The following is a 26,981-nucleotide window of genomic DNA, read 5'->3' on the forward strand; positions in this document are numbered from 1 at the left end:
ATACTGAGCCTTATTGGGTGTCATTGGGTTTTAAGATTTGGTGTTTGGGTTTTTAGGTTCTGAAAAGTGATTTTTAAAAACAATCTGTGAAACCACCTTTAACCAAATTGAGATAATCAGAGAAATTTGAACACTGAAATGGAATACTGGCTTGATGACATCAAGAAATTATTGTTGGGGGATGGAGGAAATGGGGAGATGTTAGTCCAAGGGTACAGACTTTCAGTTGTAGATGAATAAGTTGTCAGGATCTGATGTACAGTATGACAACTGTAGTTAATTATATGGCATTGTACACTTGAAATTTGCTAAGAGAGTAGATATTAAGTATTTCCTCCCTCTGTCCCCCAAAGCTAACTATGTGAGGTGATGTGAGATTTATTAACTTGATTAGGATAACGATTTTACAATGAATATGTATGTCAAATAATCATGTACACTTTAAATATAGAGAATTTTGTTTGTCAGTTACTTGAATACCTCAATAAAGCTGAAAACAGTGATCACACACCTAATTTTTAGATATGAGGTGATAGAATGGTTGGTTTTTAAAAATGATTTTCTTTTAAAGATTCATAATGAAGTATCATAAATGAAATTATATAATTTCTGGGATTGCTTCAAAATAATCTAGTTGGGGTGGGAGGAAGTAGGTAGGAGTATAAATGAAACAGTGACAGTTGGTTTATGATTATTATAGTTGGGCCATGTATATATACATGGGGGTTCATTGCACAGTTATATCTACTTCTGTGTGTATTTGAAATTTTTAAAATAAGTTAAAAAAAATGGTGGCCTGAAAAATGTATTTGGAGTAGTTTTCAGGCTCCTGGGGATCAAAACCAAATGCACAGAAGCTGAATGATTTATTAGTTTAAAATAGGAAATACATGTGATGTAATAGAACCTCTCCCAGTTGTTTGCAGGTGACTGTCGTTATGGTCAGGGAGTTCCATGAAAGGCCTCAACTTGCATCCTAGAACTTTGCTTGTGTTCTCCTGGGGATGCATCTGGAGGCACTCAGAATGGTCCAGTGTTTGCCATACCATCGTAGGCTTTCCTATAACACAGCCTCTAAGAACAGGCTGTCCTGAACCCCTAGTAATTGAATTATTTACCTTTATACCAAGAAGGTTGGGAAAGCACCAAAATCTGCATGTGGTGTGTGCCCAGGCAGGCTTTGAGGGGTTTGTGCTGTGAGTCCCAAAGTTCGTAAGAGACTGTCTAAAATGAAGAAACATGCCAGCAGGCTTATGGTGGTTCCATGTATGCTAAATGTGTGTGTGAAAGGATCAAGCATGTTTACCTTATTGAGGAACAGAAAATCGTTGTGAAAGAGTTGAAGGCTCAAGCCATAGAGTTAGAAAGCTCAAGAGAAAACATGGAAGCTTTTTTGAGTAATTAAAATTTTTTTAAAAAGTTTGTAAGCTTAGAATTCAGTTTTAAAAAATTGCTAAAAGAAAATTTGCATTTTAAACTGGTATGTTTTCTTTTAGTCTTAAACTAAGTAATTTCTTGTGAATATTCCAAGATAATGGCACTCTTACTGTCTTTTTATAAAAATTGGATTCACACATTCTATCATCCAAACATTTTATTTATTATTATATTGCTATTAACACTTTTTGGTATTGCATTTAGGCAGGGGACCCTGATATTTGAGAACACTTGGGTGTTTATAAAACATTTCTTGAGGAGGGATCTTTCTGTAGGTGATTATACATTTTAACATCATGCATATAATGTTTTTTGGAACTTGCAACCCTGTATGCAGCCACTTTCATTGTAAATGTCAGTATTGCCATATTTCAGTATCTTTCTGTGGCATGTAATTGACTGAACTCTTAATTTTGGTCATATTTTTGTGTTTTTTTTCCTTTATAATTAAAAAATAACATAGTACTTCAGTTGCAAGAAAAGATGTCCATGAAATTACTAGTGACACTGCACCAAAGCCTGATGCTATATTAAAACAAGGTAAGGATAATGTTGGAATAAACTACAAGTAATTTAAAAACTGCTGAAGTGTTTTTGAGGTTAAATTTTCTTTTCCTCTTTTTCTTTTTGGCAGCTGGCCAGTAAGGGGATCCAAACCCTTGACCATGGAGTTGTAACACTGTGCTCTACCAAATGAGCCAACTGGCCTGCCTTTCTTTTGTTCTTCAAAAATAATTTTTTAAAATTATGTCCATAAAGTTATATTTGGTTCTGTGTGACTTGTACTTATTTAAATCCATGTGTTTTTTGTTATGTAGGGTTTTTTTTTTTTAATAGTCATGGGCAATAATCTAGAATAGTGGGAAAGAACTGTATCATCAGCTATTATTGTAGTCCGGCTTTTGCCTAGTGAATAAAATATTAGTTCCTGGGGATGGTAGAAAAAAGAATCAAAAGTAATTTTGATTTGGCATTTCTCACTAATGAATGTACATATCTAACAAGGCCCTAGTAGTTATATTTGATTGAGGAACATGATGTAATTGCATCTGTTACTTGGTTTTTGGCTTTGTAGATAGTTGTTTATTTTCTCTTTGCCCTGTACACTGAATCCAATAATATGATATGTAGACTGGCTCAAAATCATAAAGATTTTATGGTTTGTAATTTTTTCCATGTGCTGTAAAATGAGAATAGTGTCTAGCTAATTTTAGTTAAGCTAGTTGTTAGCATAGCTTTAAATTAGGTTTAGCTCGAAATGTTGAGAGCATACTTACAGTCAATTTTCAGGTGTTTCATAGTTACCTGAAAATATACCTGGCTCTTTGCTTGTTATATAATACTGTTTAACCATTGTTTGTTGGGTAAAAATATTCAATGATTTACCTGTGTTAAAGTTGTTTTTACTAGAGAAACATAATTTTTGTTTAAAAGAAGAATACTCTTTTCCTCTTGTATTTGTTTGAATTTAAGTAACCTTCCAATGGTAGTGTTTTTGCCTCATGCATAGGACTGATGGGATTAATTGAATTGCTACATGAAAAAGCACTCGACACAGTGCCTGGTACATAGCAAGCACTTAATGTCAGTGGTATTAGCATAGCAGTTTTTGTTTGTCTTTTTTTATACACACACACACATATGTATATATATATTTTTGATGGCTGGCCTTGTTTAATATTTTTAGACAAATCAACTATCTTAATTTATCCAGTTCATGAAGTTTATGGTCTCTTTTCAGCCTTCGATCAGGCACTTGAATTTCACAAAAGTAGAACTATTCCTGGTAACTGGAAGACTGAATTGAAAGAAGATAGCTCTAGCAGTGAAGCAGAGGAGGAAGAGGAGGAGGAAGATGATGAAAAAGAAAAGGAGGATAATAGCAGTGAAGAAGAGGTAAGTGAAAACAGTTGATGTCTTTTAACATTATAAATAACACTTGGGTTTCATTTGTCAGTTAAGATTTGGCTTAAAGTCATTAATCATATAAATATTTTTAGTATTAGAAATATTTCATAAGATTATATTTGCAGTATTCATCATAGTCAAGTAGTTTGCTTATCTTAAAATAAAGTATGATCTTGTGAAAATAAAAATATTAAGTATAGTTATCCCAGTTGTGCAAAGAGGGGGGTTAAAGAGTAATGCCCTCCAAATTGGGAAGATACTTTGAGACCAAAGGAGGAAGCAGGCAGGTCTGTTTGATAAACAGAGATATTTATTAATGGGGGTGACTTACATATGGGAAAGCCGCATGCAGTAAAGAATGAGACATCAGCAGACAGAAGTTCTGCCTCTCTGGAGTTAGACAGTATTTCGATAGCAAGAGCACCTGTTACTAAAAGTAACTTCAAGGAAACATCTTAAGAAAAGTAAGTTGATAACATCATTCACCAGGTGTTCTGTGATCCATGAGGCAGGAGGTTTTGTGATGTTAGTGCTCAGACCACTGAGACCACCTGCTGTAGTAAATCATTCACTCCTTGAAACTGGTGCTCCTTTTACAGCTTGCCCTGAGGTTGATGTGTAGCTGGTCAGTGAAACAAAGGAATAATGTTAAACAGGAGCCAACATGGTGGGTGGGGCATAAAATGGCATGGGATTTGTTCACCCTCTCATGCCAGTAACTTCAAAAATGTGTTTTAATTTTGATGTCCTTTTGGTTTATCAGATGATTAAGGAAGTCCCCACCTAATACTTTAACATGCTTTCCACCACCATGTAGACAGCTGTCGCCTCATGAAGTGTTTATATTTGCATATTTTATTGAAATACCTAGAAAAGAATAAAATATATCTTCCATCTAATATTGAAAGAAAAATCAACAGAAAAGTAAAGATTAGTATCCTTTGTTTCAGAGAATCTTAAATCACTTTAATAGAAATGGGTAGATTGTTCCAATTAGATGAATCAAATGAATGAGACATCTGTGAATTAGTTTGGATCAAGGAGCCTAAAGTTTTGGATTTCATTGTAACTGGTGCTTTAGATCTGGCAGTGACAAGGCACTGTCTAATGGTTTGCTGAACAACTTTATAAAGTTATTGAGTGAGTGGTACAGATAGCAAAGGCTACTATATTTGACCATGAAGTGAATTGTATTCAATGTATTCAGGAAATTAAGGTAATTTATTGTCAATTTGTAATATTTTAGCCAAGTTATGAAATTTTGCTACTTAACTGTAGTAAACTACCAATGAAATCGAATTGTTTTGGAGGTTATAGTGTAGGATGTGATTTATAAAGACAGTGCATAGTGTAAAAATTGCCCTGCTTCACTTTCTCCCCGACTACGTTCTATTTAAAATGCTAAAATGAGCTATCAGTCCCTTGCTTAAAACCTCTTATGTGGCTTTTTGTCACTGTAAAAGTCAAGTTTCAATATAGAACCTTCTTTCTGGTCCAACTCCTGCCTCTCTTTTCTCATCGCTTCTCTTGGTGTATTCTCCTTCTTTGAACTTTGTGCTGTAGCAGTACCAAACTGCACACCTTGTTGGTGCTCACTCTTGCACACACCAGTGCTTCTGTCTGCACAACCCTTCTTCCTCTTGGTCAGCCTGGTGCACTCCTGCTCAGCTTTCAAAACCCCACTTACTAAGAGCCATCTCTGTAAAGGGAAACCTTCTGTCACCTGCCTCACCTCAGGAATGTTGATTACTCCATGTGGTAGTCCAAATCACTAATGTTCCTTGTACATACTTTTGTTATTTATTTTTATGTATATGCGTATACATCTGTACTTATTTATGTTTACTGTGTATTTTGTTCTCCCCATAAATCTATAAGCTCCTCAAAGATAGGGATCTTGTCTTATTCATATCACATGTCATATGTGTAATAAGTGATCAATAAATATTAGCTGACCAATCTTTTGTTGCTTAGATTTGTGTTTTACAAGTGCTTTTGTAAAAGCAAATCTGTCTCATGTCCAGTTTAAACATTCTCTCAAGTTAAATACAAACTTCACTTAAATGTTTTTGGAATAGGAATAAATTTGGCAGTTTATTAAAGTCAAATATTGTAACATGGAGACATTTAAGATAATGTCTAGAAAATAGATGTCCTCAGATTTGCGTCTTACTACATTACCAAAACTCGACCAACATATGTGGACTGTGTTTAAATTGAGAAATATAGTTTATCACAAGCAAATTAATGGTTATCACTTCTTCTTCTCTGTCCAGCTAGCAACGTGGTTTTTTGTTTTTAAATTTGCCTTTTTTCGGTATACTAATTTTTAAAATAAAAAGGCAAATCTCACTAGAACAATGGCATTCGACATGGTTTTCCAAATTAAAACATGTTAAGATTTAGAATATCAGTTAAATATCATAACTCTTACTATTAGAAATAAGTATATTTCAGCCAGAGTAACTGTAAAGCCTAGCTCTATATTTTGAATAATTTTTTCTGCAGTTACTCCTATCCTAATCAGATTCTGTGATGGCATACTCCATAGCTTAGTTTTGTTTTCATTCAACACCTAGCATAGTGCCTACATGGACAGGTGCTCGTTAAATGTTTGTTGATTGGATGAAAGTCATTGAATTGGTGAGTTCCTCAATCTTACCTACTACCCTGCTCCTTGCAGGTTGCTTCAGGACCAGCTCCCTACTGCCACAGCCCTTGGCCACAGCAGCAAGAAGCTAGTCCCTCCCTTGTAATTGATAAATCGGGGAACTATTTATTACTTGAAGATTTCCCTAAGTCTGAATCTTCAGGTATTGTAGATCAAGTTTGTTCCCCACTTTACTGATTATATAAGCTTGGAGTACCATACAGTGGGGCTGTATATCATGAAGGATATTTATAGTTACAGCTAATGGGACCCAAACCTGTATATAGTTCCTTAAGGATCAGTAATAGAGTCAGCTTTGATGTCAAACCCTCACCCAATTTAATGTAAGTGAGAGTAGGTCTTTTTAAGCCCATGACCCGGATTTAAAGAATAGATCTCTGATATGGTAAAAAGTTCATTAGCAGTCTTGCTTTTCTCATTTTTTACATGAGAATTTACATTTGGGATTCTCTAACTGTTGAGGTACCTTATAGGACGTATTCCTCTGTAAAACGTGAAATGTCTAGACCTAGCTGGTTTTGAACAGCTTAGTATTAAATAATTTTTATTTGGTGTAAAGCCTTTGAAATATTTTAATAAGTATTAGTCTTTGATGTTAGTAGTAAATCTACTTGCATTATTAAAATGCTTAATTGAGGAAAATAATGTTTTTTTCTTCTGTGGCTAAAATTAGGAAGAAATAGAACCGTTTCCAGAAGAAAGGGAGAACTTTCTTCAGCAGTTGTACAAATTTATGGAAGATAGAGGTGAGCATTTTCTCTTTTTATCTATCCTTAATGTTGTAGATTTTAGACATAATTAATCTTTTAAAAATAAAAATTCTGTTTATTAAGCTTCAGGTCACCAGTAATTACAGCTGTCTTTTTGACCTCTGATATCACCAGCACTGGCATAGCACCTATCACATAGTACGTGGAATGAGGAATTTGACAGTATTTTCATAAATATTATGGCATGGACACATAATGCCTGTTTCCTGTCCTGTCAATTCCCCCACCTACTATGGGAGCCCAAAGAACTCTTATATTAGGGCATAGTAGCTGAATGGGAATAATAGTACCATTTTATTAGCATCTACACAAAGGCTTTTAATAAAAAGCCTCCTCTAGAATCACTGTTTGATACACCAAGGATATGTGTGTGTGTGTGTGTGTGTGTGTGTGTGTTACTCTTAAGATGGGCCATAAGTCTTCTTATGACTCAGCCACATAGAGCTAAGAGGAGAATTAAACCATCCATAGAGAGCCAGAAATAAAGAAAGAAACATGTCGAAGTCTAAAGGTGAGCCTTGCCTCAGCTTACTGAATCTGCCTAATGTTAAAGAAATGCAAGGATTGAGGTGAGAGGAATGGGTGCTAACCTTTTAATTTACAGTAATGCCCTTGTTCTTTAGTGACCTTGGCCCTGTTACTCTCTTGCTTATCTTCTTGGTCAGTCTGCTTTTTCCTCTCCAGGGAAGATGCTAGGAAGGCAGTGGGAAAACTTGCTAGCTGGAGGGGAAGGACAAAATAAATATAATAAATTGATATTTGAAAGTGCCACGATACTCTGGGAATTATGTTTTGTAAACCCCCATTTGTCATGCTGATGAGTAGAAGCTGGTTCTGTTTGTCGTCTTTTGTCCTCATAAATGACAGTGGCTACCACCGTATAGGTATCTTTTCATTCTTTAATACAAAATGTCTTTGATTCCTGTGTTATTTCTTTGTATGAATGGAGTTGGCCTAAGAAGTATGCTATTTCTCAGGCTTTTGTATAAGATAAATGAAAAAGGGAAGAAAATGAATAAAACTTAATATTAGAGAGGAGTGATAAAAAAATGATTAAGCCAGTCAGGCATGTATTTTTGGAAAGGGCCATAGATTGCTGTGTATCTCCACCTAGTTATCTACTCTACCACTTTCTAATGGTTTGATAATTTGATTTAGTGTCCTCACCCTGCATTTTCCTATGTTAGGATGAAACAAAACTGTAGCTTTACTGTAGGATCATTGTTTACAGTAGTCATAAATTAGTGAAATACAAAGAAAATATTATAAAAATAACTCATTGTGAAGCAGTTACTTATCCATTATCTCAAAACTTCCTCTATTTCTGTCAAACCTTATTTCACAAATTTTTAAAAGCTTTGTTTTGTTGGCATTTTATCTTTTATTTGGTATTTATTCTCTTGCTCATCAGAAGGAAGAAAGTGGAATGAAATAAGATTTCAGAAATTGGGTATGTGAGAAATTTAAAAAGGTGACATGGGCTTAGGTGTTTATCGTGATTAACAAGGGATTTTTTTCCCTCATATATATATTGCACTATGTATATTCAGTGTTATTATTTGGATCCTTTGAAATTTTAAATAAAAAATGTAGCATAGCTCTAATATATTTTGTGTTTTCTCTAACAGGTACACCTATTAACAAAAGACCTGTACTTGGATATCGAAATTTGAATCTCTTTAAGTTATTCAGACTTGTACACAAACTTGGAGGATTTGATAATGTAAGTATTACAGTCCAAAGTGAAACATCTTTCCCTACAACATGTTTTCTCCCGTATCCGCCATCTCTAAAATTATTGTCTATTAATAAAACCAAAGAATATAAGCAAAAGAAATGCAAAGGACAGTTTAGAAAGGTAGAGCTAGCTGCCTCAGACAAAATTTAAATTTTAATTAAAAAATTTTTTGAATGAACCTTTCTGATTTGTTGCTAAGTTTGTCAAACTTCCATGAACCTCCTGTGTATTTCTGCATCACAGCACCAGTCATATTGGTAGTTCTTTTTTTTGTCTTTTTAGTCTTTCTATGTCTGTTTTTTACTAGACTGTATACTCCTTGAAAGCAGGGTTTTTAGTATTCCTTATATATCTTAATCCCATTCGTAGTGCCTGATAGAGGCAGAAAATGTGTGTTCAACTGATCTGAAGAAATTATTTTAAGGTTGCCATGATATATGATATTCATCTGATTGAGAATATTTTGTAGAATAAAATGCTTTACTAATTTCAGTAGAACTGCTTTGATTTATTAGCTTCTAAGTTTTACAGGAAATAATAATTTGGGGCTGGCCGGTTAGCTCACTTGGTTGGAGCATGGTGCTGATAACACCTAGGTCAAGGGTTCAGGTTCCTGTACCAGCCAAAACAAAAACATTTTTTTTTGGCTCTGTCTCTTTGTTACATATTTTGACTTAGGAATCTGGGTATTTTCATATTTATTATAGCCATGTTAATTTAAAAGTCAAATGGCCTAATATTTTAACATTTGTGATTCTCTGAGATTTGTTATACTACTAAAACTTTTTATTTGGAAGCCAAGTTTAGAATTTATCAAGTTTGATATTTTTTATTCCTTTGAGAGTAGAGACAATAAATATATACATATATTTATATGTACTGTATCTATTAAAATGTTGTTACATTCCCATCTTTTAATTTGGGAGCTTTCATTTCAATTTGTTCGTTAGATTGAAAGTGGAGCTGTTTGGAAACAAGTCTACCAAGATCTTGGAATCCCTGTCTTAAATTCAGCTGCAGGATACAATGTTAAGTGTGCTTATAAAAAGTAAGTTAGTATACTTGATCTGGCTATCTTCAATGTTTTACCTATAAAGCAGGATGGAATTTACCATATAACTGAGGCTAATTATTTCTTTGAAGAAGGAATCAGAAAATTTTACTAGAGTAATCACTCTATGATTGCGTTTTCTAGAGTATATTCTGTGAAAACTAGATCTATGAGAAATTCTGTGAAAAAGTTTTTGTGGCCATGTACTGTATCGAGGTTAAAAAACTAATGTCTAAAACCAAGTAAATCCAGGTTTTAATCCTAGTTCTGCCAATTATTAGCTCTTTGTGCCCTTGGACCTTTTATTTGTTCTCCTTAGCTTTAGTTTTTTGATTTGTGACATGGGATACTATTACTTGCCTCTGTAGAAATACACTGATGATTAAATGAGATTTACTAAGGAGCCCAGTGCCTGAACATAAGAAATGCTCAATGAAAAGATGCTATTACTAATGCTTCTCATGGCTGCTATTGTTACTTTTGTTATATTTAACATTATGACTGTGTTTTCACTCTTAGCACAGTTTTTTTAGTGAATTTTTTATTCATTAACAAATTTTCCTATTTGGGTTGAAAAGATTGGGAAGGACTAACTAGAGTAAATAAGAGTGTTAATGTGGATCAATACCTCAGAACTTAAAAGAAAGGAATGCACATTTAAAATAAACTCTACAGTAATATTGGAATTGTTTTTACCAAATGTATTTCTCTTCATGTTTCCAGATACCTATATGGTTTTGAGGAGTACTGTAGGTCAGCCAGTATTGAATTTCAGATGGCATTGCCAGAGAAAGTTGTTAACAAGACATGTAAAGAGTGTGAAAATGTAAAAGAAATAAAAGTTAAGGAAGAAAACGAAACAGAGATCAAAGAAATGAAGATTGAAGAAGAGAGGAATATAATACCAAAAGAAGAAAAGTCTACTGAGGATGAAGTTGAAAGAAAGGAGAATACTAAACCCTCTCTGGTAAATCAGATATTAGTAATTGTCATTTGCCTTCTTTGGTCTATTTTGTACATCTTCTGTAAAATTCCTGAAATTAATTCATTATTGTCTGTACATTTTCTTCATTGAGTGCTACTTTTCTATAATTTTGATTGTAATTACTCAAAATAGCTGTTGGCTGTTTTTGTCTAGTGGTCTAAGAATGACAAGTTTCTTAAAAGTAACTGATAACTTTATTAATATTAGTATTGGTTGATACTTCCTGTTGCTAACAGTTAGATCATGGATTTAGGTTGAAAATATTTACTTTTGTTGGTTTAGTTCCTCTGATCTTTTTCTAGGGAAGTAAAAAGAATTTATTAGACTCTCTACCTGCACAGTCTGATCAGGAGAAAGAAGTTAACATTAATAAAACAGAAGAAAATGAAAATCTGGAGGATAAAGATAATGACACAACTAGGGTAGATGAATCCCTCAGCATAAAGGTAGAAGCTGAAGAAGAAAAAGCAAAATCTGGGTAAGAATTTTGTTATTGGTTATGATGCTTTTTGGCTAAGTGAAATCTTACAGTTTGCTCTTTGTATGTGTGTATGTATGAAATCTAAATTTGATTGACAATATAGAGTGATTTGCATTTGCCTACTTCAGAGACCCTACTAATGTAAATTTGTAGAAAAAGATCATATTTTTGATCCACGTTTCTTGCTCTCATCATGGAAACTTATAAAATGTTTAACTAGAGAAAAGTACTTTTTACTGCATTAAGGTTTGCTGAATGACCAGATAATATAAACTTGGGAAGATGTCCTCCAGTGCTTTGTAGATAGTATGTTGGCTATAGATTTTGAGCGTTTTATTTATTTCTTAAGCAAAAAGAATGGAAAAATACTAATAACAAATTTTAAAAAGGGGGAAATAGTTGTGCTGTGTTTTGTGGATAGTAGCATTTACTTGTTTTGGTCACTTTGGAATGATGAATTATTTAACAATGTAATTTATGAACTGCCATTGGACCCCTGGATTTTGTAGGTTATCTTTGGTGTTTCATCGTGTTTCTGAAGTTTAAAAACATAAACATCCCCATTGTTATTGGTTTACTTAATAAGTACAACCAATTTTTTAGGTCATTTTTGTATTTTTCTGAAATTTGGTCACAGCGTGCAGATAAACAGGAAAGAAAAAAACCCTGGGTTTAGATTAATATAGTAAAAGGTGTTTGATTATTATACTTATATTTCTCTCTGTACTAATACATGTTTGAGATAGATACACCTTACTGCTATTGGAGACTATTCAACTATTAAGAAATGTAGTGAAGTTTCAGCTTTTTGCCTAACATCTCTTGATCATTTACAGTTCTGAGATTTTGGTGGCCACATGTAGACAAAAATGAAAGAAAAAAAAAATACTGGGTTTAGATGAATATAGTAAAAGTGTTTGATTATTCTTTGTCATATTTCTGTGTTTCAAAGTATATTTGAAGTTTACTCTTTACTGCTACTGGTGACTATTTCAACTAAGAAACTTACTGAGGATTCAACTTTTTGCCTAAAAAGCTGATTTTTGAAATGTGCAGATGTTTTTGGACATCTGTTTGCAAGACACTGTGATAGGTTTATATTTTTTCTGTGTAACTAATAATTATCTTAATTTTTTAAGTTGGTACTTGTATTTATTTTAGAGAATAAATTTGTATTTTGTAGGTTTTGATTAATCCTTTTAACTCTTTAACCATATGGCTTTTTTTATGTACTGTAGATATTTATAAATATTTTCATACCACAAGCTGAAATTTTTCTGACATGACTGGCCTAATTTAGTAGATATTCTTTAGAAGCTTTATATGTTGGGAATATCTATAAATGATGTCTGAGTTCTGTAAGATAAGTTCAAAATAGAAAATTTTACAGTTATAAAGAATTAATTTATAGGTATTTTTCTTGTATATAAACTTTCTCTAAATAATTGGCTATTACCAAGAATTTTCAGCATCCTTCCACCATAGTCCAGGTATGGGAGATTAAATAAGTTAATAAATATGAAAAGCCTGGTTCAGTGTGTGGTCCATTGTAGTTACTGAACTGTAGCTGGGTTTTTTTGTTTTTTTAAATTTGTGTCATTCGTTTCATTGTAAGGAGTGTAACATCACTTTAGGAAAATTTGGTAGTTCATGAATTCAGATGAAAAATCCTTGCTGATATATTTGGTTTCCCAAAATGAGGTGGCCGAAATAGCTCAGTTGGGAGAGTGTTAGACTGAAGACCAAAATATTGTCCTCTAAAAGATAATTAACTTAAATACATGTGCGCGTGTGAGCACGTGTGCGCGCGCTTACATGTGCGTTCAGGTATGTGATATATGCATCAGTTTAATTTTTTAACCTATACGTTGGTTACATTCTACACTTTCAGAGGCTGTAGTTTTTGGCATTCAGTGTTCTGTCTGGTTTAGTACGTTACCCTCTGAATTCTAAAAGGAGTAGAATAGTTTTCTTTGGCTGATTGCCACTAATTATGTTGTTTGCTTCTTTATACTTTGGTGTATTATTTAAGTGAATTTCATTTGGTTTGTGTCTGAGGTTGACATTAAATGCAAATTTTTTTGGTTGCTATTTTATTAATATACAGTATTAGGTTTTTATTCTAGATTAAATAAAAATTTGTCCTGGCTACCCCTTAAATTATGATTGTGCTTGCTATTATTGGCATTTACCAGGTGTACTCAGTGTATTATAATGACATAAGATATAGTTTTGAATTTGTTTTCATTTTAAGACATTTAGACTTTTTGTTCTGTGTCTCTCTTCTGTCTTAGAATATGATGATTCTGAGATATGTGATAAATCTCTTCTTTTATTGTGGCCAACATAATACACTTCTTTTTCTTCCTGATCTGCATGGATATAATCTTGCTATTTAAGTAGTAGTATTTCAAAACAATTTCCTTCACTGTTTCACTGTATAAATATAACATTTATTTAAAATAGTTCATAATAAGTTATGATCCATAACACCATTCCTGGTAATTTCTTAGATTTTAGCCTTATTAAAATTATTTATTAATGTATTTTCAGTAAGAGAGTTACTATTTTTTCATCTCAGATCACAGCTGAGATTCCTTTGGGTTTTTGTTTTTAAATACCTCTTCATTTGACTGTAACTGAGTCTTTAAAATGAGAAATAATTCTTGAGAATCTTTGCAGACTTTGTGATATATTTCAGACAAAATTGATACATTTGGTACATTTGTGAACTCAGATTTAATTTCAGAAGTCTATTAGGCTTCCTTCCAACCCACCTGCTCCACTATACAGAAGGAAAAAGGAGAATAAGAAAGCATTTTAGTGCTGCTTATATAACTATAGATTATCTTTGTTGCCTATGTAATTACATAATCAGCAATGATAAAGTATGTTGTTATCACTAGAAAGATTGCGTATAGGAATGTAAAACTGAAGTTATCAGTGGAGGAAGGCTTTTAAAAGAAATATTATACTCATTAACTTGTAAAACTTATTTAGCTGTCTTGTAGTTCTGTTCTATGATAATTATTTGTTTGTCAGTTATAAAGTGATGGATTCTTTTTGAGAGAAAATTGTAATAGTGCAGACATACTATAGATTGAATAAAAACTGACTGAATATAGCCTTGGGTTTCTTACAAATCTTGGATTTATTATACATCTAATGCTTGGAAAGACTTATAATTAAAGATTTTCTACAACTTGTTTAATACGGATTTGTGGCTAATATAAAAAGAATATGAAGCCCAGCAGTGACCACAGAGCTGCCGCAGGAAGCGCCCTGGGCTCTCCTGAGCTGGGGTGGTGGGGGACCTCGGGCCTCGGCCACACACCCCCGACACCTGCAGCCAGCTCAGGGGCAACCACTGACCTACCGCAGGAAGCGCCCTGGTCTCTCCCGAGCCAGGTGGTGGGGGGCCTCAGGCCTCATCCACGCCCCCCCAACACCCACAGCCAGCACAGCAGCGACCACCAAGCCGCCGCAGGAAGCGCCCCAGGCTCTCCCGAGCCAGGGCGGTGGAGGGCCAGGGGCCTTGGCCATGCCCCACCGACACCCGCAGCCAGCCCCGTGGCGACTACTGAGCTACTGCAGGAACTGCCCTGGGCCTCATCCATGCCCCCCCGACACCCGCAGCCAGCCCAGCAGTGACCACTGAGCCACTGCAGGAAGTGCCCCAGGCTCTCCTGGGCAACAGGCCAAGGGACTCGGTCACACCCCTTTGACATGGGCAACCAGCCCAGCGATGACCACCGAACTGCCACAGGAAGCGCCCTGGGCTCTCCTGAGCTGGGGCAGGGGTTGCCAGGGGCCTCGGGCCTTGGCCACACCCCCTCAACACATGCAGCCAGCCCAGCGACGACCACCAAGCCTCAGCAAGAAGGGCCCCGGCTTACGGAGTTGGGATGGTGCGGGGTGAGAGCTTTTGCCACACCCCCCCGACATCTGCACCCAGCCCTGCAATGAACAAGCCACCGCTGGAAGCCCCCCAGTCTCCCCTGTGGGAATGAGGGGGGTGCCACAGGCCTCAATCCCGCCCCTCCTCCTTCCTCCTTCTTCCATCCCATTTCCTTCCCCTTTCCCCTCCCTCACAACTGTACCACAACAACATCCTAGAATGTAAAAATACTAATAAAATTACATTTTCTTTAACACACACACACACACACACGCACACACACACACACGCACACACACACACAGACAGACAGAATATGAATGCTTAATTTTAGAGAGAGTACATGGTGTTGAGAAGCTCAAAATGGTTGCTCCTAGAATAGTTAGGCTTTTAGTTTCATGTATTTTGAATTGGCCTCTCATGTGAGTGTAACTATTTTTTGGAACTTCAAAGTTGAGAGGATTTGTAGAAGAAAGCATTCAGTAAAGCTATGGTAAAGAGAGCAGAAATTTTGGTGAAGTTTAACAAGAGAGAAAGAAAAAAATTGATTAGTGCAATAGTCCTGTGAAAGTTAAAATATTTTAGTTAGTATAACATTTGAAAATTTGGTAGGAGCACGTTTTAAAGTTATTAAGATTAGCCACCTGCTAGTCAATTTTTGTTTTAAACATTTAAAATACTTGAATGAAGACTAATTTTTAGTCAGAAAATGTCAACTAAGATGTAAAACACTTACAGTAAAATGTGCGAAACTGCTATAGCTGCCCTTACTCCTTTCTTGCTGTTCAGCACAACTTCCGTTCTTCTGTTGGAAATTTTCTTTTAATGCACTTGTTTTTCAATCTCCATTTTCTCTGAATTTATCTTTCTGTAACCATGGTTGTTTTACACAGATTTAACTTTTAATATTGAATTGAAAGTCAAAGAATTCCATACACATGGCACCTGCTGTTCCTGGAACAATCACAGCCACGATTTTTATCAATATATATGGTTTGGAACTGAAAAACTTATGAAGTTTCTTTTATTAACTACAATTTTTTAAACCTTTCAAGAGATGAAACGAATAAAGATGAAGATGAAGATGAAGAAGAAGCAGAAGAGGAGGAGGAGGAGGAGGAGGAGGAGGAAGAGGATGAAGAGGAGGACGGCAACAATGAGCAAGAGGAGTTTGAATGCTACCCACCAGGCATGAAAGTCCAAGTGCGGTATGGACGAGGGAAAAATCAAAAAATGTATGAAGCTAGTATTAAAGATTCTGATGTCGAAGGTGGAGAGGTCCTTTACTTGGTGCATTACTGCGGATGGAATGTGAGGTAACTTGAGTTTTAGCTAGTGATTATTGCCTAAAAGCACTTCTCAATAATCCTTCTCTATTTTAAAACTTAAGTAACAATTTATGGACTTGTTAGTATTCTAATTAAGGTTATAGTACCATATTACAAATATGTAGATTTTAGTATGTAGTGACTTCCTACTTAATGTTTTCAATACTTAGCAGATAACCTCAGTGTCTAAAAGACTGAGGTCTGCAGAGTTGATTTTTATGGAATACTTGTAGATTATTAGAGAAAATATTATTGATTAGATGATAGGAAAATCTCAAAGAGGTAAAGGAGATTGGAGCTTCTTGACGTCTACAGAGCAGTTATCAGGCTGCCTGCCCTCTTGCACTTTAAACTACATTGCCACTGTAGCCTCTTTGTATTCTTAAGTCATCATTTCCTTTCTTCAATACGGAGGGATTTAAAAGTTGGGATTTCTTAATAAACATTTTCTATTTCAAGATGGCCTATCTCCTCATTAACAGCTATTATATTACAACCTTGTTCAGAAGTCTCAGAAATGTATTTGTGTCTTTGGAACAGCATGGCTGAAAATGTAATAAGCATCTCTGCTTGTCTAAAACATTATGCACTTTGTTACTGCTGCTGACCTCATGAACTGAAGGGGCAAGACAGGTTCCGTCGTAGGTTGTGTTCAATGACAAGCTTTTTTCTTACAAAAATTTTCTTTGCTTTAACCAAACAAATTAAGTATTTCCATATCATCCAAAATTGGCAAGCCAGTTTTGGGATCTGGCCATTTAGTTATCTTTTAAGAATAACTTAATTCATTTTGGAATGTTTGATATTATATTTGAAATCTAGCCTATGATAGAGTTAGAGCCTTTGAAAAATTAACTATAGAAGTTTTTAAGAGATGGTTTTATGGTGTACCTAGTATTTTCAAGGAAGAGGAATACAGTTCTCATGTTTTATATTTAAATTGTATTCTGTGGTTTGGGAAGTTATAAAGAAGACGTCATCTCAAATTCTCTGTTTCTTAAAGGTATTTTAGTTCTGTTGTAGCAATAGGAAGCTCTAGAAGCATGGTCTAATGTGATTATCGTTTTTATTTTGAGAAAAGTACAATTCTGACACATTCTGATGCTTCAAAGGAAATAGCAGCTTTATGTCAGGAAATGTTCAGAAGTTTTGTTGGGGACTATGTCTTCTATTATTTCTAACCAACAAGAATAAAAAAGTTCTGCATTTTAAGAATACCTATCATCATTGCTTAGATGTGATACTTGTCTTGAAACTATTAAGCTTTTTCAGATATCACTTTAATACGATGTACAATTTATCCTTTCAGCTGTTGGTTCTTATGCTGCCTTTAATGGTACATGATTTTCCTTACCCAAAGACCTGGCTATTAAGTTTAAGTTCAAAAGAAGATACTTGATATCTTGCTCAGTTTTTAATTTTTAGTTATTTTGATCTTACTAAATGATTTTTTTTTTTTTTTTTTTTTTAAAAGATGACCGGTAAGGGGATCTTAACCCTTGACTTGGTGTTGTCAGCACCACGCTCAGCCAGTGAGCGAACCGGCCATCCCTATATGGGATCCGAACCCGTGGCCTTGGTGTTATCAGCACCGCACTCTCCCGAGTGAGCCATGGGCCAGCCCCATAAATGATTTTATTAAATATAAATGGAGAGGGAATTTCACTTCTGCCTAGGATATAAATTTAAATGTAGGATACATTGGTTTAAAATTAGGAAGACAAAATTGAATCAGCAAAAAGTAATAATTACTAAGTAATGACCACAAGATAGACAAAAGCCGCATTGTCTTTCACCTCTCCTTTCAGTTCTTCCCTCCTAGTTGTTTTGCTAGTTTACATGCAGAGGCAGTTTCCCCTCTTGCCCTTTATAAAATGCTTGAAGTTCTGTAACAAATGGATAGAATTTAGGTGTTCTTCATCCTTCACTATAATCAGGGCTCGATTATTTTCTATTAATTGGCTCATTAAACATAAAAGGCTTACTAGGTATAGGAATCGAGAGACATTCATGAAATTATTTCTCACTTAAGATATAGCTTTCTCTTTAGTTAAGATTGACTAAAGGAAAGAATAATTTTAGGAATACTTGGGTTTTGGAGGGTAGAAAGAATGTCTAATATTTTAGTTTTGAAATTGATAGGGAAAGAGCAGGGGAAGGGAAGATTTTAAATTGGAGCATCCAAGTTTTTAATAATATGGGAAGGGAAATGAGACTTAGTTGAACCAGACTTGCTTGTGTTACTAAGAATGTTGCTGTCTATTTCCAACAATGCGAGCGTTTGTATGCCATGAACTTTTAACAGAAGAAACTTTCCATCTTGATGAACACCTGTAGGGTAGATAGATCTCTGCATACTCTAGCATCATAGAGAAAACAACTGTACTTCAGTAGATTAAGCAGTTAATTTTCTTGTAATCAATATAACAATATTCCTGTTTCTCTCTGCAGTAATAACCAGTTTGTCTTATTGATAAATAAGCAACAGTTATGATTTTTGCTCCTCCTTTATGTCTGAAACTAATTTAATAAGGACTGCAACAAATCTTCATCATCTCTACCGCTATTTTCCTATTATTTGGGGGGTCTCCAGCTTGATCTCTAAATCCATACTTAACAGATGTGAAATTAGAAATGAAGATTTATGCACGAATGTTCATGAAAATAATCTTATCTTCAGTGGCAGTAATTTATGACAAGAGCAATTTAGGATATTTTGTGTGGAACTATTTACATGTGGTTTTGTTTTATCTGAAGCATCATTTTCCAGTAAACAGATTTTTCTTAAAGTAAGAATATCTTAGTTTTTAAAAAATAACTGTTTTTCCTATTTCTCCGTTTTTCCTTTTTTCTTAAATTATTAGTTATTTCGATCTTACTAAATAAGATCTTTAATTATAAAATCTTTATACAAATCTTCAATTTTCATTTATATCCTCATTTCACTGCTAGCAAGTATTGATTTGTATTAAATTACACAAAAGGTTAGCGTTTGGATCACTTTCTTTTTTACTACTGGAAAAAACAAGACATATTTTGCGTGCTTACACCAGATCTGCTGGAAATAGCCAGAAGTCTTGACCCGCAACCAGAAATGGTATAATACTGCTACAGAATTTTTCTGATATAGTGCCCATATATAAAATGGTTGTCCAACGCTGTAGAATTTACTAGGTTGCCAAACACTAGAATGCTTAGGGTATTCTAATTCAGTGTTTTTATAAACAAGTTTTTAATCTTCTGAAAATAGCGTCCAATTTAGAAAAATAAAATATATAAAAGTAGATGAAATCATTAATAGTGTGTTCTCTTTTAGTCTTAAAAAATATATCTCCATACATTTTTGAAAATTATAGTTACACTTCAGTAATGTTTAATAGTAGGCTCTCTGTTATCTTTGTTTTAGTTTCTTTTAGTCATGTTAGTATTTTATGGAAATTCTTAGTATCATTATCTAATTGATCCTTTTCACTCTCAGATTTCTGTGTTATGTCATAAATATGGGATTGATTTTTGAAAATAAGGTTTACACATTGAAATTAGCCTGCCATAAACTTCATTGAGTATGCTGGATTTAGCCTTACTCATTAATAATTGAGTGTATTATATGTAGACTACTTGGCATGGGATTTAAAATACATCAATATTTTATTATGGCGTGTTAATGTTGAATTAAATTTTTTCCATTCATTTCCAATTTGGCTTTCCATAATCAAGGAATTGGGAATTTGACTAGACTGTAATTTTTTCTATGTTGAGGATTACCAGCTACATTAAAGGACACCCTTATGTAAAAGAGGAATAGAAGAGAGATACTTTAAAATATCAACTGTAAAACTCTGAAATAAATAACAAGTTTTATTTTATATTAGAAATCATAGAAAATGAAAATAAGATAAATTATGCTTAAATGTATTATTTAAAATAAAAAGATATTCCATTTAAAAGATATCTTATTTCTCCAAGCAAATTGAATCCCCCTCAGAGGGAGGGAATTCGGGAGGGAAAAAATTGTAGTAAAAGGCTTTCACAAACAAATGGGTTCATCCCACATTTTGCAAATATTCAGTTGCTCTTTATCAAACTTTGTTCCTTTATTTGGCAAATATAAATCGAATAATCTACTATTTCCCAAATAACATGCTTGTCACCGAAGATACTGAGAAATAGCCCCTGTGAAGGAATTTATAGTCCAGGCAAGGAAATTACCCAGGAAAACTTACAGTTCATTGATTTTACCACTACTTACCCCCCTTTAATTCCCTCAGTCCTCATGTTTCTCATGTTCCTTGGTCACTCGTTATAATCACTTCGTTTGACTTTCAGCTCTTCTTTTGTTCTGCTGTTGCTTTGTAGTACTGATGGCCTCGCTTTCTGATGGTTTAATAGGATTTTTCAGCCTCACGATGGGTTTATCTGGATGTAACCTCATCATAAGTTAAAGAGCATCTGTACTCGTCTGACCATTAGAACCTGATTAAATCTAACACTCTGCCCGCACTTGTGTAGCTGATGTTAGTTGGAGTAAAGCAAACAACCACACTGCCCTTATTTTGACTTATTTATCATGATGGTGAACCTCAAGTGGATCGTTAATTCTATGTCCTGCTTCCATTCATTCTTGTATTTTCTTAAATGACTATCTCATACTGTTTTTTTTTTATAATCTCCTTATATCCCCAACATCTCTTTCCCATCCCCATCCCCACTTTCAGCTGGTGACCTTGCTTTTTATCTTACTGAGAAATTGAAGCAAGAAGAAAATTTCTGGACTTGTACCATATCTGCCTTCCTACCTGCGTCTCTCATCACATTGCCATTAGCCGTCCATGACCAATCATGTTACCATCTAAAGCCAGCCTACTACTTGCCATCTCTTCTTGCCTAATCAAAGACGTGGGTGCATTTTCTTGCAGTGTTCTGAATCATTCCCATTCACATACAGACCTGTGGGCATTTCTCCCATGTCAAAGAAAACTTTTTCTTGAGCCTGTCTTCTCCTACTGTGCCGTTTTTTGGGAACATTTTCATCCAGCAAAACTATTTGACAGTTATCTACACTTGTCCAATTTCTCTCCTGTTGTTTCTGTTCGGGCTTTTCTATTCAGGCTTTTCTCCCACTGTTCTAAAACTGTGCTTATTGGAATCACTAGTGACCCCCTGTAGCTGAATTCCACCATTTTTTGCCCTGTTGTCTTAGTTCCCTTTTCAGTGGTATTATACCCAGTTGATCACTACTTCTGTGATTAACTTTGCTTGGGTTCCAGCTGCAACTGTCTTTTTGTTTATTTTCCTTTTCTGCCTTTTTCGAAATTAAGAAGCTGGGCTGGCTGGTTAAGGTCAGTTGGTTAGACTGCAGAGTTACAACACCAAGGTCAAGGGTTCAGCTCCCCATATAGGCCAGCCGCACTTGTGCGACATCCCCTCCCCCTCGAAAGAAACTATTTCTCAATTATCCTATCTTTGTCTTTTACTTCTTGTTTGTGTTATTTCTCCCTTCTAATTGTTCCTATATTTTTTCCTTCTGATATCTGTTTAACGTCTTTTACTTTTGGTTCCTGCTTTTCCAATCCTGACTTGCCGCTTTTCTGATAATGAATTTTTCTGTATTATTTTTCTGAGCCAGAGGAATTTTATCTCCTGAAATACAATTTCCACCTAGGACTCTGGATAAATTCTTTCCCTTCAACTTCCCCCCCCCCCCCCCCCCGTTTTTTTCCATTGTTCAGGTTTTCCACATCGGGACCACATTACTTTATATTATGAAAATGCATTTAATTTTAAACCATGAAAAAAAAATCACTATTTCATGTTTATTCCCCTAGTGTCCCTTACCACATCTAGAAAAGTACATGCCTGGCATCTGGTAAGTACTAAAGAATGTTGAACTAAATTGGACTTCCTGGCAACCAAATGGAAGTAGAGCAGAATTAACATCCAAGTAAAAGACACTGGTTTTTATAAGTGATACCTATAGAACATAGAGACTACTAGGAGATTGGGACAGGTGTGGCCCGGCCCTCTCACTGGAGCCTCTTTTCAACTCATTTATATGTGTATGTATCATCTTCTGAGGAACTGTCAGACTATCCCACAGAGGCTGCACCATTTTACATTCCCACCATCAGTGTATTAGGGTTCCAGTTTCTCTAGATCCTCACCAATACTTGTTATGCTCTGTTAAATATTTTTTTATTATAGCCATACTGGTGGGTGTGAAGTGGTATCTCATTGTGGTTTTGATCTGCATCTCCCTAATGACTAGTGATGTTGAGCATTTTTTAAATGTGATTATTGGCTGTTTGTATATCTTCTTTGGAGAAATGTCTTTTCAAGTCCATGCCTATTTTTGAGTTGGTTGGTGGTTTTGTTGTTGTTGAGTTGTAAGAGTTCTTCATAAATTCTAGATATTAATCCCTTATCAGGTATATGATCTGCAAATATTTTCTCCCATTCTGTGTGGGTTGTCTTTTCACTCTCTTGATGGTGTCTTTTGATGTACAAAAGTTTTAAATTTATTTTTTGTTTGTTTTGTTTTTGGTGGCTGGTGGGTATGGAGATCTGAACCCTTGACCTTAGCGTTATGACACTGTTTCTAACCAGCCAACCCAAAAGTTTTTAATTCTGATAAAGTTTAATTTATCTATTTCTTTGTTGCTTTTGCATTTGGGGTTATATCCAAGGAAACATTGCCAAATCCAGTGTTGTGAAAAATTTCTCCTATATTTTCTTCTAAGGACTTTATAGTTATAACTATAATGTTTAGGTCTTTGATTTATTTTGAATTCACATTTGTATATTCTGTCTGATATTTCTTTTTGTGACCTCTTTGGGTCATATAAGGTACCTGTCTCCTACTTAGCAACCAAAATGGAATTGAGGCTGAGAGATTGGAATGAATTTGATTGGAAATGCTCCTTTCCGAAGACTTTCCCTCTAACCTTTGTCTCCTTTTGTCTCTTTAAAATTTTTTCTTGTCACTTTTTAGCTTAATTACTTTATTTCTTCTCTAGAATATTCTATGTCCTTCTTTTTTTTTTCTTTTATATCCATGTAATCTGATCCCTGCTGTAACTTTCATTGTGTATACCATTGAAAATAGGAATATTGGTAAAAGAGTACGAAGTTGTTCTACTCAAATGCTTTGAAATAGTTATTCGGGTAATGATAGAAAGAAAGCAAGGTGTCCTGGGAAAATTGTCTGCTTTAATTCTATATTACAAAAGGTTTAAAGGCCGACAAAGTGAAGACCATGTGACAGTGGTTTCAGAGTAAATATCTAACTTGTTTTAAAGGAGAATGACTTTTGAGTTAACTGTAGTTTTTGAGTGCAAGTGAAAATAAATATTTCTTTTGTGAACCAAGATTAATAATTCAGTTATTTGTTGCACTCAAGTGGACTTTAATTTTTCTTTGTGTATTCTACTTAGCATATTTACTAAACTTGGATCTGTTCCATTCAGTTGTTTTCATAGATTGGCAAGTACATTTAATGTAAAACATAAACTTGGACAAGTTTCATTTGGTAGTTTTGTAGATTGGCAGGTACATCAGAATTTTTGTTTAAATATGCACAAATTCTAATTCCGTAAACTTATCAAATGTTAACAAAGCAAACTTTTGAGGCATTTTTAAAACTTAGTATCTGCATCACAAATATACAATTAGTTCCTTTGTTATCCATTTGCAGTAGTCTTTATAAGCTCGGTAAAATGATCTATGATATATTCTTAGTATTACATATTATCTCTGCCTAAAGACCTGTACTTTTGTTTCATCTTATAGAGTTACATTCCTTAGGAAAACCTATTGATATGTAGTAATTATATCAATTGGTTGATACTGATCTGTTGAGCTGCTTGTGTTGTCTTAAATATGGCTATGTTATAATATTCATTTTTCTGTTATTCTAATGTTATATTCTTAATTATGATTAATACCATTCCTTTCTCTTTGAAGTAGATTTAACAGTGTTATAGAAGTAGAAATATGAAATGTTAATAGCATGCTTAGGATTTTATTTTTTGAATAATATAATACTTTTATTTTTGTTTTATTATATTTTTAGGTACATGACTGAAAGCATTAAATTGTGATCAGTGGTTTTCATAAATCTTGCTTTAAACATTCTATCAGATTAAAAATATGTAAATTGAGATTATGTAAAATTCATAAAGTAGGTAAATATTGGCAAAATTGCTTATAAAGTTTACACTTAAGAGTAACTAATGCTGCTTTTCATCATGATGTTTTTTTTTTCCTATTATTTTGTCATACCTTAAAAAATAATTTTCTTAATTAAGGATGGGAAAATTTCTTTTCTTGTTAAGATAGTGTAAATTTCCACTTTAGATGCGAGGTTTTAAAAACTAAAGTTAATTATATGACGTACATTAACTTTATTGTGTATAGAGAGGCAAAAATATAAAATACATATTGTTCAGCAATTATTAAATGAATATTCATTACAGAAAACAATATACGGGTGATTAGATTTTACATTTTTTATAAGCTGTATACATATTTCAAATAGTGATTTAAGTATGATGTCAGTTTGGTTTTGCTTATGAAATTATTTTAAAAATATCTTTATATTCTGCATGTAATTTATTTTATTTTTAAATCTCCAAGACTATGCCTTTTGGGTAGATATTACTACATGCTGTTAATATTTCTTTGAGAGCTGGGTTTAAAAAGAGCCAAATCTGAATTGAAGTGGGCATAGTAACCATTTTGGTAGTATATCTGATTGACTAACATTCTTTTCTGTTGTTATTATTGCTAAATGATTTCTTAGATAATTTGCCAGTGCATCCAAACAGAAGTTATAAAGCTTTCTTTTTACAACTCCTATTTTTCTCTGGTGAGAGCAAGTATGCTGTGGTCTCTGAATGGTTTCTTCTAGCTTTGTATGAATATTTTAATCTAACACGTTTTAAAAATTCAAATATTTATGTAGCTTCTTTCAAAAGGTTTGTATGGTTACTTTTGTAATTACTATTTAGTGTTGTCTTCTCTGTTAAATTGTAAGCTCCCTTGTGGGCAGGAGTTGTGTTTGTTGTGTTCGTTGCTATATATACCCAGTGCCTAGTGCAGAGCCTGTCATCTAATAAGGATGTAAGAGGTATTTGTCGAATGAGTAAGTCCACATTCATGCTTATCGTCTTGGCGTCTCATATAATTTTTTATTTTAGGAATCATCTAGTTCAGTTACTTTATTTTATATAGGCCAAGGGAGTAAGTATCTCAGACCTTTAGAGGTTAAATGAGTCGATCAGACATATGTTCTTTCATTAATTGAATGTTAGATGATCTCAATAGAAATATTCTCAGATAAGTCATGAATATACCTTGAAAATATTTTATTTACTACTTTAGATAAATATCAGATAAGAAACTTGTCTAGATTCCATCTATAACATTAATTATAATGAATATTGATAACTGAATTTAAAAAGTATGGGTTAATCACTAACGGTGTTAATTTTATAACTCAGTATTTGTTTTTAATATTTGCTTCAGTACTTTGTTTGTTTGAATCTTTGACTTTAAATGGAAGAATTTAATAATTCTTTTTCCTTGTGCCCTGGCAAAGTAAATTTTCTGTTGAAACAAAGAGGCCAATTACTCTCTTCTGATCATAATTTCTAAAGATAAAGTCTCATTAAAGGCAGGATAGTTTCTGTCAACAACCCACTCTACCTGGTTTTTCAAATACATTCTCATAAAACTTCATTGCCTGAATCTAAAGTTGTAAGACAGTTTAATTTGTTGATAGGACAACCGCTCAAGTTAAATTTCTCTCCTAGTTTTCCAGCTACATTGTCTCTGAACATGATAGCTGACAGCAACAGGCCTGCTTTGCTTGAAGAGAAATCTAGTTATTTAGCAATAAAGTGGTTTCTCTGAAGACCTGTTGCCCATAATTGCTGTTATAATATTAGTGTTCTTCCTATACCGCAGAGAGACCCCATCAGAATGTACACTCTAATATCTTGATTCCCTATATAATACTTAAAGTAGTCAAGAATATTGGAGAGCCCCCAGTACAGGGAATGACCAGTAGAACTGAGAGAAGGACAGGGTGTCCATGTATTTGGGAATGTCTGAGAAAAGGACTAGAAGCATTTCAAAACCAAGAAGTTTGTACTTGACTTACTTATTAAGATTGTTGTATTCCTTAAGAATGTATGAGGGTACTTTGAATAGATATTTTACTTGATATGGTACCCTGAGGAGAAATTGAGAAATGTTTTATGGTCTTGTTATTTCTTAGTTGCAGTTTTCTGCTCTTTGCCAGTTCCTTTTCAGTAACTGTGATTTTTATGGTGTTCGAGATATTTGAACTTGAGTTAAATTTTCCCATTTTCTGTCTGCATTGACTACTTTCTTATCTGTTATGCCTAAAGTTAATGTGTTGTAGTCTGTTTTTAATATATATTAAATATATTGTTTAAAAAGCTTAAATTTATGTAGAAGAAATAGGATCAACTGCAGTTTTTTTGTTGTAGTTCTGAAGTATAAATTCCCTTCATTCAAGTCTTTATTCTTGGTCTTCAGTAGGGAACGAGAAATCTTGACCTACTCATATTGCTTCCTTTATTTAAATTAAGTGGCACTAGTAATTATACTAGTTCAGCTCACTCTTATATAATTTTGTTTGTGGGAAATGTTGAGATTTGGGGGCATGATTTTTGTTTTTTCTCCACATGAA

The 26,981-nt window shown here is 34.1% G+C and overlaps 1 protein-coding gene and 1 pseudogene across 3 annotated transcripts in view; both read left to right on the forward strand.

The window, feature by feature from the left end:
• ARID4B (AT-rich interaction domain 4B) overlaps window positions 1–26,981 on the forward strand; it is a 126,115-nt gene that overhangs the window by 76,821 nt on the left and 22,313 nt on the right. For 2 of the 3 annotated variants that reach the window (XM_063082675.1, XM_063082676.1), the window contains exons 10-17: window positions 1,901–1,977; window positions 3,179–3,333; window positions 6,690–6,762; window positions 8,415–8,509; window positions 9,475–9,572; window positions 10,299–10,542; window positions 10,863–11,038; window positions 15,995–16,255. In XM_063082675.1, coding sequence (XP_062938745.1) covers window positions 1,901–1,977; window positions 3,179–3,333; window positions 6,690–6,762; window positions 8,415–8,509; window positions 9,475–9,572; window positions 10,299–10,542; window positions 10,863–11,038; window positions 15,995–16,255 — 1,179 coding nt within the window. The remainder of the gene's footprint in view (window positions 1–1,900; window positions 1,978–3,178; window positions 3,334–6,689; window positions 6,763–8,414; window positions 8,510–9,474; window positions 9,573–10,298; window positions 10,543–10,862; window positions 11,039–15,994; window positions 16,256–26,981) is intronic. The other variant, XM_063082677.1, reaches the window with a different exon arrangement.
• Window positions 1,026–1,405, forward strand: LOC134366490 (large ribosomal subunit protein eL34-like; annotated as a pseudogene).

This window comes from Cynocephalus volans, chromosome 18 (assembly GCF_027409185.1).
Source record: "Cynocephalus volans isolate mCynVol1 chromosome 18, mCynVol1.pri, whole genome shotgun sequence".
In the NCBI taxonomy this organism is placed as follows: Eukaryota; Metazoa; Chordata; class Mammalia; order Dermoptera; family Cynocephalidae; genus Cynocephalus; species Cynocephalus volans.